General features: G+C 38.0%; 2 protein-coding genes across 2 annotated transcripts; one reads left to right on the top strand and one right to left on the bottom strand.

Annotated features, from left to right (window-relative positions):
• The first annotated feature begins 6,182 nt into the window (after positions 1-6,182).
• Positions 6,183-6,878, top strand: LOC129767933 (uncharacterized). Its single transcript, XM_055769234.1, has one exon. It carries the CDS (start codon positions 6,302-6,304, stop codon positions 6,806-6,808), a length of 507 nt encoding a protein of 168 aa, XP_055625209.1. The 5' UTR covers positions 6,183-6,301; the 3' UTR covers positions 6,809-6,878.
• Positions 6,804-7,629, bottom strand: LOC129767934 (uncharacterized). Its single transcript, XM_055769236.1, has 4 exons — positions 7,420-7,629; positions 7,276-7,335; positions 7,047-7,214; positions 6,804-6,974 (listed from the first exon to the last, which is right to left on the bottom strand). Exons 1-4 carry the CDS (start codon positions 7,421-7,423, stop codon positions 6,868-6,870), a joined length of 339 nt encoding a protein of 112 aa, XP_055625211.1. The 5' UTR covers positions 7,424-7,629; the 3' UTR covers positions 6,804-6,867.
• Between the last annotated feature and the right edge of the window lie 9,508 nt (positions 7,630-17,137).

Below are 17,137 nucleotides of genomic sequence, written 5' to 3'. Positions count from 1 at the left end.
GCAGTACATGAGGGGCAAACAGTTGCTCACCAGTCAGGTTAATTTCCATGTTTTTCGTTCTTGTATACAAACGTATTGTATAAACATCCCACGGGCATCGAATCGTAATTGCTACAAACTTAAATTATGTACACCTGCACCACCTGCTTGCCAGTCATTCCGCGCCAGATTCAACTTCGAAACTGTATTGATTAGACAAATATTATTTGAACGGAGAGCCGGAAAAGCCATAAAGCAGTGAATTTTATCTTCAGGGAAACTATGTACACGTGCAAAACGTTTTGGCTAATCGCTCGTCAGACCTGGAATGCGTTGCAGAGAGTAACTTTATTACCATTATGGTTTCCGCTAAAAACATAAGTTCCGATTAGTTTGCGTTTGCATTTTGATTGACTTCATCGTTCGCTTTCAAAGAAAAAGAAAAACATCGTTCGCTTTCAAGCAACGGTCTTATAACAGCGGAGAAAGCAATGCATTTCCCAATATTCGAACGTCAAGGTTCTGGATGCTTTTGGAATTAATTCCATATCATGATTGTGCTTGCTCGTTCGGTATGTACATTATATACCACCGTTTTGAATGGCCCCCAAACACGGCTGACAGCTCTCGTGCATGGGGAGTGGAATGCCAGGACCACAAATTCATTTTTGCGCGCGTTTCATAGGTCGAAAAATTCAAGTTTAAAGTTTTAGCCGCCTCGACCCAAGTGTCAAGGACGCGATGTCGGTGGAAAAATAGAGAACGATATAGTGCAAGTGCTCCATAAAACATGTATAGTCTGGGGATGTCACAAATTAGAACACTGTATATAGCATTGTTTTTTCGTCACCAAAGCATGTTTAGCCAGAGGCTAGGAAAAATTAAGAGAATCTCCTCGCATTTGATAGCAATTGGGTTTGAATTACTCTTGGTTGCGTTAATGTAGCACGAAGTTTGATCAAAAAGTAACGGGATTCTTTAAAATTTGAGGGCAATATTAGGAAGGTCGTTAGAAATGTCCGTGCAAAGTCAGAGAGCTGACATTGCTGTCGCGTATCGAGGTGATGTTTAGTTAGGGACTGTTCACGTACAACATGGATAACTTAGAATTACGACAATGTCCACGCTTGTCCACGGGGAGGGGGTTGGGGGTATAAGTAATGGCCACGTGGACATACTTAATGAATATTCAGAAATAATCCATTCATATCTATATTCAAAAATAAATTCAATATCTTCTGCGTTTTCAGGGATTCTCACACTTTCCACCCGCCATGAGTATTTCGTATTTATTAATAATGCTGTGTTGATTTTATTTTCACCGAATGTACTGTATATTTTAAGTAACTGTAAATGAGCGAGCTAGTTTCATTGGCAGTAGCGGATCATGCTTTAACACGGAAGATTTGAACATTGTGTGAAATGGTCAGTTAATTTGACTTGGATTTGTTTTATTACAGTACTCGCTGGACGGCGGTTTTTCATCCTGATGGAATGAAACTTAATTTGTATGTTTTCAAACTTTCTTTAAACGTATGTTGCTCCACTGAGTCTTTAGATTAGAGTTTCTGACGTAGGACTGTGATTTCGAAAAAAATATTTTCGAATTTAGTTCGAACATTTAACTAATTCAAATGGTGGTTCGGAAAAAGCCGTTTGTTACATTAATTGGCATTCTTCAAACGGGTTATAAGAGTTGAAGTGGTAGAAAAAGTCAGAAATATTTACCTAAATGCCAAGTGCATTTGGGAAGTGAAGTTAACCCACTTGACTTCGAAATTCGAGAGACGTCGTGTGTTATCGATCGTTAATTTACGACGAACAAAGCAAATTGTGGACAATTAGAATAAAATTAATAAATTATAAAGTCAAGATCAAGACCCGAAATCTTCGAAGATGAAAAATGAAAATCAACTCTCCTCTCAGTAGCTTCGCTTCGACTAGGACTACTTCGGCTTTCGCCATCAACAGAAAACTAATTGACTAGAAAATGGATTGACGATCGTTGAGAGCGAGAATGAATGATGGACTATTCTAGTCAATACTTATTCTAATGGACGTGACTAATGAATACATATTCTTCATTCAACTGATTTCAATCCGCCCTTCTACTTCCCCCTGGCATGAATCTCTTTACCCGCGTACACAATCTTATTTTAACGTCCATATAAAGTGAAACGAAAACTTGATTCCTGATGAAAAAAAATAGTTACACGCTTAATAGACGATTTATTGTCTACCTACCGTGATCTCAAACCAACGAACTTAGACAGTTATCAGGTATGCTGTAAAGGTCCTCGCGTTAGTATTAGTGAATAGCGTGTAGTTTGGGAGAAATTCTAAACAAAATTTTAATTCCGAGTTCAATTTTTTGGAAAAAACATACAAAAAACGGGTTTATATTAACAAATTTGTCAGTGATTCTGAAAACAACACAGCACGCTATTTTACATGTGTGAGTAATTTTCGTGTACGATAGGAAAAAATCCAGCTCACCTATAGTATATGTCAAACCATGTTGAACTCAAACATCGATACATGCATACGTGATACATGAAAAAGAGAGAAACGAATTCATTTTAAGGGAGCACTTCAAAATGCAATGAAGTCCATTTGACGGGGATAAATGAAATGAGATAGTCGAGTCGTAGATAGCGACTAAACGTCTGACTATTGAGTCATGTTGACGGAGAAACTGCGTGAAGAAGCCAAAAGTCATTTCCAATTGAATACGAAGGTGAATTTCTTCATAGTCCACTGACTATCCTCAGCTGACGACGACTATGTCGAGCCCTGGTCACGAAACAGTAAATATTATTTAATTAAAACAAACCACTACAGTAGCCACATAGTGTTTTACACCGCATATTGAGTAAAAACAACTGGAACATACAGAACAATTAAAAAAAAATTAATATTTGAGGGGCTCAGATGGAAGGGCGTAAGTGATATGATCGATTTCTCTCCATTTCATCTTTTTCAACAGCGTTTTTTCCGTGATGCGATTTGATGTGAGACACCTACTTAGTCGTGGTGCACAAATTACATAACGTAAAAAAAAGTGTGTAGAAATTTTTTATTGCATGAGCAAAAATTGATGAAATGTCGGGTACAACAAATTTAGAGTGTAATGTTTATATGTGAAAAATGTCATCACAAACTGTCAAGTGGTGATTTGGCTTTCAAGTAAGAATTGCTTGAAAATGAAAAGCGCAGAAAAGTCAAGATGACCGACCGACGTGAAGGCAAGGAAGGTGAAGGATTATTCCGAGCACAATGCGAACCTTTTGATTCGGGACGTGGCCAAGAAGGTCAATTCTTCCACCTGGATTGTTCAGCATACAATAACGCGGGCCGGACTTCATGTCCGCAAGATAAAGAAGGCGCATAACCGAACCGATAAACAGAATACGGTGGCCAAATCCTGCGCCAGAACGCCAGATCTCCGGCCTGGAGTTTTTAGTAGGCAAGTCCCGCCTGGATGTTCCGGAGATGTTCCGGAAGTAGAAGATCGACAAATTTGCACGAAGTTGCACGAAGGTGACTCTGTTTTGGCCAGATCTGGCATCGCGCCATTACGTGAAACCGGTGCTGGAATGATATGAAGCCAACGATGTTGTTTTTATGCTGAAGGAAGAGCGGGCTCCGCAAAACAGGGAAGGTCTCCTGGATTTGAAGAAAGAGCGGATATTAGTATGTAAAAGAGATGGCGCAGGATTTGACGGGTAGCGTTAAATCCAAGGTGTGAGCATTTAGCCTAGAAGAGGATGTTTCAAAAACATAGTTAATATGTCCATATAATGTACCGTAACGAGGATAATTCAAAGAACATACAAATTGTAGAAAAATTGATCATGTCAAGCGTACCAATATTGGAAAATATAAAACTGTTGAAAGCTAGCATCGTGGAGAACAACTATAATTTACCATAATATAATACCGGTAAGTTTCTTTGTTTTTTGTCAAAAATTAATGCTTCATTCTGCAAAAATGGTTACAAATTTAATATTCAAAGTATTGCCTATCGCTAGTCACAACTTTTTCCCATCTTTCCGGCAATTCACGGATCCTTTTGCTGAAATAATCGGCCGGTTTGTCGGCTAACCACAAATCGATTCAATTTTTGACTTCATCAAAATTGAAGAAGTGCTGGTCACCAGGCCATGTTGCATCGATCGAAAAAAGCAGTAATCGGACGGAGCTTTTCCAAGTATGTTTTGACTGGTTTCGCGACATACGGCCGAGCATTGTCGTGCTGCAAAATAACTTTATCGTGTATTTGTTCGTATTGTAGCCGTTTTTCCTTCAGTGCACGGCTCAAGCGCATCAATTGTCGTCGGTAGAGGTCCCCCGTAATGGTTACATTCGGTTTTAGTAGCTCATAGTACACCACACCCAGATGGTCCCACCAAATAGACAGCATAATCTTCTGGCCGTGAATATACCGCGCGGCCGTCGATGTTGATGAGTGGCCGTGGTATCCGGGGTTGCCCGATGTTTAGGATTGTCGTAATGGACTCACTTTTCATCGCCAGTAACGATTCGATGCAAAAAACCCTTTCTTTTATGCCGTTGGAGCAGTTGTGCGCACGTGAAAAACGGCGTTCGACATATCGTGGCTTCAATTCAAACGGCACCCAATGTCCTACCTTTCGGATCATTCCCCTTGCTTTTAAACGATCGGATATGGTTAGCTGAGATACTCCAAGTGTATCTGCAAGTTTTTGTTCCGTTTGTGACGAATCTTGATCGAGTAAAGCCTCGAATTCTTCATCTTCAAACGTTCCGGACCTCCAACGTTCTTAGTCTTCCAAGTCAAAATTTCCACTTTTGAACCGTGCAAACCACGTCTGGCATGTTCGCTCAGTTGGAGCATGGTCACCATAAACTTCCACCAAAAAGCGATGACTTTCCGCAGCTTTTTTCTTCATATTGAAGTAATGAAGTAACATTCCCCGCAAAAACACTCTCTTTTTCTCGAATGGCGTTAACGTTCCTTGTGGAACTTTTGCCGTCTCAACATACGCATTAACTAGCGTCATTTATTAATACTTAGTTGAGATTTCTTAAGCCAAGTAATACGCCTTGAATGTATTCCGAGGGGCAAGCTGTAGAATACGCGTGACCACAGTGCAAGACGAAGAACATTTCTCTGACGAAAAATTCCCCGGCCAGAACATGAATCGAACCAGAACACCCGGCATGATGTGAGACACCACTCGGCCACGGGTGCACAAAAACACTCTCGTTGGTACAAAAATCGACATATTCCAAGTGGCAAAAAACTATGCTATTTATGCTTCAACTTTTTGACATATACTGAAAAAGACGTGCAATGGCAGTAGCTTTACAACGAATGTCTGGAAATTTGATTCACTGGAATAATAATCATGTTACGCCAACTGTTGTAAAACCGAAGACACTTACCGGTACACCTAATACATAATACAGAAAGAAAACATAAGCCTAAAAGAGGGTGTCAATATTTGAAATATACAACTCTACAGCAAATATAGTTACATATTCCAATGCAACTGGTTTTATTCGACCGAAAGATTCATCTAGTTTTGTTTTTCTGTGTCTGACTTTGAAATTATGTTTTTTGAAGAGTTATTTGAGCATTGAAAAAAATTTGCGTTTTTATCTAACTCCTGCTTACAATAAAACCTGTTATATATAACCTATAACCTATTTCCCGAATCTAATTTCCGTTAGATGTTTTTTGGTGCAATTCTCTGTCATGTACTGTTCCCAAAAGACATCCGAACCCTGAAGCGACACGTCCAGGGTTTCACTGTTTGAATAATTGCAATGTGACGGTCAAGGTGTTTTATTGATATAAAATCAATATTTTTTCCAGTTTGCATATGCTCGTGTCTGGTGCTATTTTTAATTCCTCATCATTCAATGTAGTTGACAAAGCATCGTTAAGCAGGAAAAAGATGATAAAAATGTATCTTTCACGAGCCGGCTAACAACTGTTAGGTATGACATTGAGCTGCATCTGTGTAGGTACGTACATCATTTCACAGGTTTGATGAACTTTCTGCGGAACTTTTTTTCTGCTACTCGGCTATCTTCGCCACAGAAGCCAATAAGGGTGGAAAGTGAAACTTGTTCTCCCCCATTAAAAGCAAGTGCCATCGGCGTCCAGCACTGTGAGTAAGACACAATGAGCTATTGAGACGACACCCGAAGAGCCTAGCTGCGTTTATGCCGTTGCGGTGTGAAGGCTGGCTAGTCACCTTGAACGAATTTCAATATATAGATCAGTTTGGCCAGGGAGCGATTTAGTTTTGTTTTTAAAGTACTCAAGAACACAATGTCGTTGAGATTTGCCCTATTCTTCGTGATCGGTTTGACTGTGGCAGTCAATGCCGCACCACAGACCACGGGCCAATCACTTCCGGTGAAGAGCAATAACGGTCGAAACGATGTGCTGAATAGTGGAAAAAACAACGAGCGGAGTTTGGGTAAACAGGATGATGAGACTTTGGAGGAGTACCAAGCAAAGTCAGCCCATTACTCTTATGATTCGTCGATCAACGATTCGATCAGTGATTCAACCATAACTCGACAGGAGACGCGTGAAGGATTAGCGCTGAAGGGAATGTATGCATACAGCGATGGCTTTTTCAAGCGAGAGGTGCACTACGTTGCGGACGATAAAGGATACCGCGTGGTGAAGGAGATTTCAATTCCCATCGGAGACGGACCTCAAGAGGATCCCAACGGTAAAGCGGATGTGTCATCTTCTCTCTACGGATCGTATTCCATCACGGCCGATGATATTGCAAAGCCATCGAAGAAAAATGCGAAAAAAGTTTAGAATTTATGTTAACAGTGATGGTTCTGTAATTGTGTCATAAGTTTGATCGAAATAAATGTTTAAGATCGTACACACTTCTGGCGTTTGGTAGTTTTATCCAGCTGACAAGATTCATACGAGTTGCACTTTACGTTTCCACAATAAGAACCTGCTCCTCCGGATTGATCTGCATATTTGGAAATAATAGAAAAAATATACGGCGTTATGTATGCTCACGTTGGTTTCCTCAGTTACTTACATTTGTTTCCGCTCGATCCGCTTTGGGTAAGCTGGTTGGGACTGACGCAAGATTTGTAGTTGCACGTATTTGGACAACACTTTCCGCCGCTCGTGCTGCACTCCAGATCACTCAGACATTTGGGGGTACACGTTTGCACCTTGGACGCCAAGGGACACTGACCGAAAGCTGGCGAAAGATCACAAATTTTATTTACAATCACTATGCAACTTTCATAAATTATTTTTACAGGCAGCATCGATCGCAGCGATTACCAGCAAAACAACAAGGCCCACAAGCAGTAGTTTAGCTGTAACATTTAAAAAAACACAAAACAAAAAACACGTGAATAAATGAAAACAAGTTTATCTCAACCGTTGGCCTTTAATCGTACCCATTTTGATAAACTTAAATTCGGTTTTCTGCACTCAAGATTCCTAGCTCAGCTGCTGAACGTTGTGATTTCTTCGACCGACTAACCGAGAATGATGAGAACATCGGCCGACGGAGAGATAGACGAACCTGTTTTGTATAGCAAACACAAAAACTAGTTAATGGTGAGTGACTCAATCCGGGGTTCTTGGGCCGGTCCGGTTGATTGGAAGGAAACAGGGGTAGTGCGATAATCTCGCTCAAGGCACAATATACATATGTATATCGCTCCGGGTCAGGCGATAATGGGATGCGTACGATCGAAGGCTGTTAAGTGCAATAAACACAGTGGGGAATTGATGTTTGGATGCTTCAATGTGAGAAACTGACATCAGTGCATCCACACTATGAGTGTTCACCACCAAATTTATATTCAATGTTATATGGTAAGTTTTTGTTGTTGTGACCCAACAATGATGTTTTTTGCAACAATTATTCGTACATTATAAAGATCGCAATTCTACATATAAAACATATAAAAGATCGCAATTCGCTTGTGTCAACGCCTTTAGCGTGAACAGCTTTTTTGCGTACAACTATGTTTTATTCGGAATTGTGGATTCCACGTTGGTAGAGTCTGGTTGTTTTCAAGTGATGCAGTTGTCAAGCCAAACTATGATATTTCAAAGGTTCGGAGCCGTTTTTCAAAAGAGGCGGAATATGGCTGGTAATGCAGAACCTCCCAGTTCACACATTCTAGATTATTCTTGACAAATCCATGAATATGTGGTCTGACGTTGTCAGGCTGTAAAATTATCTTATCGCGTCTGTTCTCTCATTCTGGTCGTGTTCGGAGTTCTGTACAAACGTATCAATTATAGTCGATACCGTTAACTAGTAATAAAAATTCCTCCTCAAATAACAAACTATAGAGTACAGATTTCATAAACAGATCTTAATTTCTATAGCTTCAGATTATTGATGTAGATAGAGATTCCTAATTTGGATTCTAAAAGCTGTTGCAAATAAATAATCAAAAGGTTTATGGAAATTTTTATACCAAATTCCAGATATCCGCATTCCGGATGCCAGGTTGAAGATCATGTGCATACTGTAAATTCCATGTTTCAATTTCTGCATTTGTATCCCGAATTTCGGATTTTATACACAGGATTACAGTGTTTGCCAAATGATCCACTCATTGAAAAAATCGCTTTCGTTCGTTCAAATATGATCTTTCAGGAAACATTTCCCCCAGCGGTATTCTATTGTTGTTATGTGCTGCAAATCACGACACAAAAGAGAACGAGACAACTCTGCATCGGCTCGCACTTCATTGCACACCAGCATGCAAGCAAAGCTATCATATACGCTTTCGGTGCAGAAAGCTTATTTTCTTCTTTGCATCTAACATATGCATATCGACCTCTCCATGCATCATGAAACAGCAGGATCGTACGGACAACGCAAAGCGAGAGATTCATATTCAGCTAATGTAGCAGATCCTGATTTTTAAGTCTCAGAGAGTGCAAACTATATGATTATTTAGCTCGATAGAGGCTAAGGGAAGGGTAGTCAGATTATATTTTCCATTTTTAACGCCTCTATCCCTTGAAATGTGTATATTCATATAGACCGCATAGTTTTACTAGCAACACCGCTCTCTTTCCCCATTTGTTGCTCTCCGCAAATGGTGACCGAATGATGACGTAATTTTTCTTGTATCATTTATTGCTTTGCACTTGCCTGTGCAGTGGGTTTCGCTATAGTAGAGCGGGACGATATATGCGGTTCAAACTTGTATGCAGGCTTCGAAAATGGTATGCGATGTTTGATACAGATCGGATATGCAATCAACAGTCTTTGTTCCTCTCTCAGTTTAATCACTAAATATTACACAAGTGATTACTGACATTCATACAAGTATCTGAATGATCCTCTCATATTTGGTTATATGTTCGTGAGAGTTTACTTGCATGACACATTGTGTATCATTCGATTTTGATCGAAATCCATACACTGCAGGATTATGATTTGATATTATATTTCCACGATTCAGATCACATAAAACTTACTACATATTCCAGATTCAGTTTCATAAATTTCAGATACCAGGTTCTAGAAATTCTAGATTCCATATACTAGTTCAGTTGTTGAATTTCAACAAAATAAATAATACGAATTTTGAGTCACAGAATCTTCATTTCATTTTCCAGGCTACAGCTCCGAAGATATCCCATTTCAAAAAAAATGTGAATGTGAAAGAATTGTACAAATCATTGGCGAGAAAGGATGCCAACTACATACAATATAGGTAATGGTATGAAATAAGCATGGTCTATTCACCTAGAGTCTCAATTCAAATTTTCTCAAACATACAAAAACGTTGTAAGAAACACATAACGTTCCGTATAATGAGGCGTGGTTTAATTGGAGTGGCATATTTTCCCAGGGTCAAAGCCACAAAAGGAACCTTTTCAAGAGAAGAATGTGATAAACTCTATTAGCTTTAGTAAACAGAACATTGTAAGTTGTTATGCACCTATGACCCCTTTGCCCCCAAACATCAAAGTAATTTCTATGCTAATTAATCGCTGAGATTCAACAAAATATCTGTTCACCTCCCCTAGAATATGTGAACAGTCGTCCAAACTGGTGATTTGTCCAACTTATCAGATTGGATAAACTAAAATTTCACGAGAAATTCCTTAGATGCCATGCGCACAGAACTACGGCCGAATGGCTATCGAGAGAGCAATTTCCGTTTTTATTTATATTTCGACATGCGACAGCTCTACTGAAGTACAGGTTGACTCAAAATTCATCAAATTCTTCAATCGTAAGGTACCTATCAATATGGTGTCAATACTACCAAACAAGCAGGTGACCTCTTTGCCTCCACTACCCCACTACACGTGCTTCAACTTGTCGTGTTGAACGAAAGATGCGTCTATAGGTTCGGCTATTCCTGACCCATATGATCTCTCCCACACCCTGCTTACAAACAAAATTTGGTCGAACAAGAATGAGTTTAAATCGATTTATTTCTCTCTTTAGGGAATTGTTGAATAATATTATTTTTTTCCCTGAACTACGATTTAATGAAAGTTGACCCAATCTCACCCCTTGGAGGGGGTGACAATGGATCAAAGTAGTAAATATTACTTTATATTAAGAATTATGTTTAGAAATCAATTTCTTTATAATTTTAAGATAATCTAACAACATGTAAGTGTCTTGAATGATTATTTGAGTTACGAAAATAGTGTCAATCCATCTAGAAGTGTGATGGAAATGTTGATATATGAATATTTTTTCTTGAATCATTTCTGTGTGCCGCTCTCATTAACTATCTCTCGTTTCTAATTAAGCAATTTTACAAAACTGTCCTCATTTTTTTTCCGGTGAACATGGAACATGTGAGATGCTCGTTAGTAGCGACTTCACAATAATCTGATAAATGCCCCAAGTTGCTCTTTTGATTGTCCTTAAGGCTTTCAATTCACGGCTTCAGCAATACCGGAAAATGTGGCTTCTGCAAAGATATCGCTAAGGAAACGTTTTTCTGCTTATACGTGCGAAGAATTTGCCTCTAAACCACTTCATAGGTCCGAAAAACGCCACGTCTAGGGGCGGTGTAATGAGTGAATTTGGAGAATTGCTACTAATGTGAGTGTATTGGTGTATTTTTGCAAGTTCATTGCAACTTAGTTGTATATGTTCAATTTTATGCTTGACCCATTCTTATCCCCACTTAGCGTAGATAAGAGATTATTTCCAAAATGTTGAAATTCAAATGGGAAAACTTTTTTGATATTCAAAATCAGCAATGACTCATTTGGCATGTGTTAAAAGAATCATTCTATCCAATATTTAACATAATCTCTGCTGGGCATGAGATTTTTCTTTGTGTTATTCGATGGCTATTTACACGTCATATTTTGATGAATTATTAAATAACAACTATTTATACTAGAGATGGGCAAATCAGCTCATCATGGTGAGCGGCTCAGAGCCGTCCAGCTCATACAAGTGAGCTGCTCATTCGGAACAGCTCTTCAGCTCAATTGAATTTTGCGGCTGTCCACACAATTGCATAACTACCATGGGACATTTAATAGTGTTCATTTTCTTAATAGACGGAAATCAAAAAAATAAACGAATTTAATTTGTAATTGTACACAAACTAAATTTCATATGGATTCTAATAATATAATATACAACAAATATTGAATGCTGAAATCCAACATAGAAGATGCTTAGGATATGCTGAACTTAAACAACAGAAGAACCAGCAGTAGCCAAATAAAATGCCTTCAGAAATATTGGCTGAGACAACGTTTTTTGATAAAACTAGCGAGATATTTTTTTTGCATCCAAGGATATAAAAATAAATTCATTAATAGGCGCAACGAGAAGCAATTCTTCGCCATGACAAAGGTAACAAAAGGACCATTATCAATCATCAGCATTTATGGCGGGTAGTTTTCTGAATTGTTTTGATTCAGCACGCGGAAATAAATTTATGCGTTTGAACAGTCATGTTTAAATAACAATATAATATAGTAGTTCCATAATTCCATAATTTTTATTATTTTGTTTGGCGATGAAGGAAAAATTTAATGGAACGATTGAATATCTTCAAAACAAAAACCTTTTTACTCTCTGGCATCTCTGCTAAAGCTAAAGAACGAAGAGGGACACACGAAAACAAACTGACGTCATATCATAAAGCGCGGGAGACGAAAAATTCTTCCGCGTCTCAAAATTCACACTCTCTGCTGCTTTTGCGCTCCACAGCTATGCAGCTCATCAGCTCAACAGCTCAGCAGCTCAACAGCTCAACAGCTCAGCAGCTCAGCAGCTCAACAGCTCAGCAGCTCATCAGCTCAACAGCTCAGCGGCTCAGCAGCTCATCAGCTCAACAGCTCAGCAGCTCATCAGCTCAACAGCTCAACAGCTCATCAGCCTCCAGCTCCGTAATGAGCTGATGAGCTGAGTTGTTTTGATTGCGAGCCGATCCGAATCCGCTCACTATGATGAATCGATTCGAATGAACAGCTCATGAGCGGATGGCACATCTCTAATTTATACAACAGTTAAGTATTATGCATTGGAAGTTGTGAAAATTTGTCTCCTATTAAACGGCTCACAGCTTTCAAAAATATTCGCAATATATTACTTAAATATTAAGATATTACTAATAGTAACTTTCTCCGTTTTTTGACCCATTCTTACCCCCATCGACGGTACTTTATCCCCTTCTGCTCTTGAAAAGGTTCTTTTTGTGCCTTTAACTCTGAAAAAATATGCCACGCTAATCAAAACCAACTCTAATTATGCGAAACTTTATATTATATATTTACTTCTACGTTTTATACGTATGAATAAAATTCCGATTACGACTCTAGGTGGATAGGCCAAGCTTATTACTTACATGTACAGGGAAACTTCGATATAACGTACCCTCGATATAACGTACACATTTTCAATGAACGAATCTGGACCATCTCAGATTGCAGTGAAACGTTGTGGGTGTTTAAGCGGAATCTAAATCATTGGTCTTTCTTTCGAAAAATCGTAATTTAAAATCCAGATGTCTGATTCAAATACGATGTTCGACAAAGTTGTTGGAAAATCAATTAACTATTTAGGAAAAATAACATTTCAAATGCACTGTTAAAAAATCTTACTCAAAAATTGAATTTAATATTTAAAACTTTTATATCTCAAAACATCCCCCCTTCAATATTTTTTTTGTATATTTTAGAAAACCCTTCCAATTTAACAAAGTTTGATGTACAGTGGTACCGTGGTAAACTCTCCTAAATGGAGATACGAATCCTTGAAAATTTATGAAACTTCAGTACTTTGTGAAATTTTAGCTTTAAAACTATACAAAGTTTTTCTGTCCTAAGACTGACCAATTGAAAATTAAATACACTCGACAAAGAATTACAATACCCCCAAAATTTTGGTCAAAGATTGAAATGCAGGAATTTGTTTAGATTTTCATGTAAAAATACATAATTAAAATTTCGCTGAAATCAAATATTTTAAAGATTGAATTTAATTTTTCTCTAAAATATACTTTTTAGTTCTCATAAAAATTACAAAAAAGTAAAAGTGCCCTTCATCCAATGTATGGGAGACTTGTTGATAGTTGTATGGAATATTCAAATATTAATGTTTTTGAGAAAAACTAATTTTAATTTTCAAAATTATTTTGTTTAATGATTTCTCTTTTTTTTTTAGAATCAATTTGCTAAAAAATCGAAAAAAACCGAAAGAAATCAACTCAAAAACTTTAAGACCTACAAAATTTTGGTCATAAAATGAATTAGAGAAAATAATTTAATCTATTTAATTTAAATTAAACAAATATATATAAAAATTACGCAGAAAAAAATATTGTAAAAATTGAAATTTATTTTTCTCAAAAATATGAATATTCTATACAACTACCAACAAGATTCCCATACATCGGAAAAAAAGGGCACTGTTACAGGGCGAATGTCAACAGTATGATGAGAAATATCATGAGAAAGGTTGGCTTCACCTTCTAGTTGGATTTTGCCATCATTATTTACTAGCTCTACCCAAACAGCATCACATTAAAGTAATATTAGCTATATGAGTTCTTTATTATACTTCGATATAACGTACAATTTTGAAAGCGAAATGTACGTTATATCGATGTTGCCCTATACCTTCTATTTCAATGATATTTTAAACTAGTTTGGACAAGAAACAGCGCTTAAATCTATCCATTTTAGTATGGTATGTACGAGTGACCACTTCCTACTTTTCCTACTTTTATATCTAATGATAAAAAATAAACTATGTTCAATTTTCATATAAAAAAACCGTTTTCAATTCTAAACAACAATAAATTGAGATATAATATTCTTCAAAAAAAACGTTGATGGGTCTGAGCCGGACGAGATTTTGACATAGGACTGTGATTGTGTGAAGTAATTGCATTTGGATTGAGTTTTATCATTGTTCAAAATCGGCAATTTTCTCCTTTGCTGCATCAAATGGAAGCCCAGAAAAAACCGTTTCCTGTATGAACTTGTATCCTTTGAACGGGTTAGATGAGATACCCACATTCTGTTCAAAAATATACATAAAAATACCATTAATGCCATTGCTACTTTTTTCTTCTGTTTATTCAATTATGCAGAAGAAGACAAGAAGTCATCATTTATCATTTCTAAACACAAGTCTAAATAATTAGGATCTAAAGGGTGTGTCACATCAAATTGCATCACGGAAAAAACGCTGTAGAAATTTAATTTTTAGGAATTATATCTTCAGCTTTCGCTTATAATCAGATAAGAGTGTATAGATCACGTTGGCCATGCTTCACTGTCAATTTTTCGTAAATTTGGAAAAATGTCGTCGAACGAAAAAGAGCGTCGTGAATTAATCCTGTGCACTCATTTCGAGAATCCAGAGTTGTCACATCGGGACATCGGTAAGATGTTGGGAATCGTCCAATCCACGGTCAGCAGAGTACTAAAACGATACTTCGAGAACCTAACCATCGACCGGAAGGTGAAGAACGGCAAAAATGGATGCTCCGTCAGTGAAAAAGATCACATGCGCGTAGTTAAGCAGTGATCCGAGAAGTTCGGTCCGGGATGTCGCCAATAAGCTGAATTTGTCAAGTTCATTCGTCCAGCGGACCAAGCAGCGGGAGGGCCTGCGTACATACAAGGTTCAGAAGGCTACTAACCGCGACGAAAGGCAAAACATGGTGGGGAAGACGCGAGCCCGGAAGCTGTACACCGAAATGCTGACGAAGCCGCATTGCCTGGAAATGGACGACGAAACCTACGTCAAAGCGGACTTTCGTCAGCTGCCGGGCCTGTTGTTCTTCTCCGCAGAGGACAAATTCAGCGTTCCGGAGGAGATTCGCAAGCAGAAACTATCCAAGTTTGCCAAAAAGTACATGGTGTGGCAAGCGATCTGCTCTTGCGGAAAGCGGAGCGACCCCTTCGTGATGACCGGCACGGTAAACGGGCAGGTTTACCTTAAGGAGTGCCTACAGAAGCGCTTACTACCACTATTGAAGCAGCACGAGGGCCCGACCATCTTCTGGCCGGATCTCGCTTCGTGCCACTATTCAACGGGACGTGTTGGAGTGGTACGAAGCCAACGGGGTCACCTTCGTGCCAAAGGAAATGAACTCGCCCAACGCGCCGGAGCTTCGCCCAATAGAGAAATATTGGGCGATTATGAAGCAGGCCTTCCGGAAAAACCCAAAAGTTGTCAAACCGGAGGCGGACTTCAGGAGAAAATGGATTTCTGTTAAAAAAAAACTACAACCTGACGTTGTACAGAACCTTATGGACGGGGTAAAGAGGAAGGTGCGAGCATACGGGCTTGGGCTCGAAGTATGAATAAAAAGAAAATGCCAAAAGTTGTTTAATAGTTTTTATTTTACTGTCTAAAATTTTCAAAAGGATCGGTCTACTGGGCGAATTTCTACAGCGTTTTTTCCGTGATGCAATTTGATGTGACACACCCTTTACATGAATACAAGTCTAAGTCAAATGACTACAGACTATGGCAGACTAGACTACAGTCTATGACTACAGAAATATATTATAGATAAAAATAGCATTTTTCCTTCGTTGCCACGTTTTCCTGAAAATTGTTTGTAATAACTTTATACCCAGGTGATGTATATTGAGTAATCTATGGCCATGAGTGCTCTCTCGGGTACTTCGTATAGCTGCTGTAGTAAATTGATCTCATTGGGGCTAAGTTTTGCTTATGTATAGGAAAGGGGAAGGAGAATGGGCAAGTGCATTCGAGGAAGTTAAGCGGGCTTCTAAGGTAGACTTGATTATATACACACCTCGATTGTATACAATTATGGACTCGATTATATACAGCTTGAAAAAAAAATTGTTTTTATATTTCAAATATGACTTATTTCAAGAAAATTGTAACCTTTCAACGTTAAGGTGAAATTTAAGTGGCTATTACAGTACAGTGGGGTAAAAATCATGATTTTTGCTTGAATTTTCACCAGGAATTGTTTATTTTGATATTGCAGCCAAATTAAGAGGTATAGAAATTGGGTGTCAGAGAAAAAAATGTAGTGCGTTTAGAAGGCTTTAAATAAAATTCATGGAAACAATGAAGCTTAATATAAATTTTTAGGTTAAAATTATAACAACACATTAAAATTTATTAATTTTAAGTTTTACACCTCCAAAATGTTATTGTTATCCACTAATTTAGATGTTCTATTACTATATCCTGTACTAAATATTCTTATCTTTTAAATGAAAGCAACAAAATCGTTTTTCGTAGCGTACTTTTTAATGTAGAGCCAATTTGAGGCAACAAAGTCCCAAACAAAGTTTTCGTCAAATATGATCGTCTATCACCTCCCGAGAGAATCTGGATAAATTTATTTTTTTTATGTGAGAAAGGTGTTTTCTGACTTTAAGGGGACGAATCAAAAATCAAATTCTTCTTTTATAATAAAAAAAATACATGCATAAAAACGAATAAAAAATATTTATTTTTGACTCGATTGTACACAGTTTTCGATTATACACGGTGAAAAGAAATCAAAAACTGTATAGAATCGAGTCCGCCCTGTATTCAGATCGCGGCTACTCAAACTATCATAATCTGATATGCGTGAGTGGTACGCGAACTTCTGAATCAGCAGTCAGTTAAATCCATTAATTGCATTTTACATAACCAAACGACAT

The sequence above is a fragment of the Toxorhynchites rutilus genome, chromosome 2 (assembly GCF_029784135.1).
Source record: "Toxorhynchites rutilus septentrionalis strain SRP chromosome 2, ASM2978413v1, whole genome shotgun sequence".
NCBI lineage: Eukaryota > Metazoa > Arthropoda > Insecta > Diptera > Culicidae > Toxorhynchites > Toxorhynchites rutilus.
Note: the sequence above shows the minus strand (reverse complement) of the source record. Positions and strands in the feature narration are given on the sequence as shown.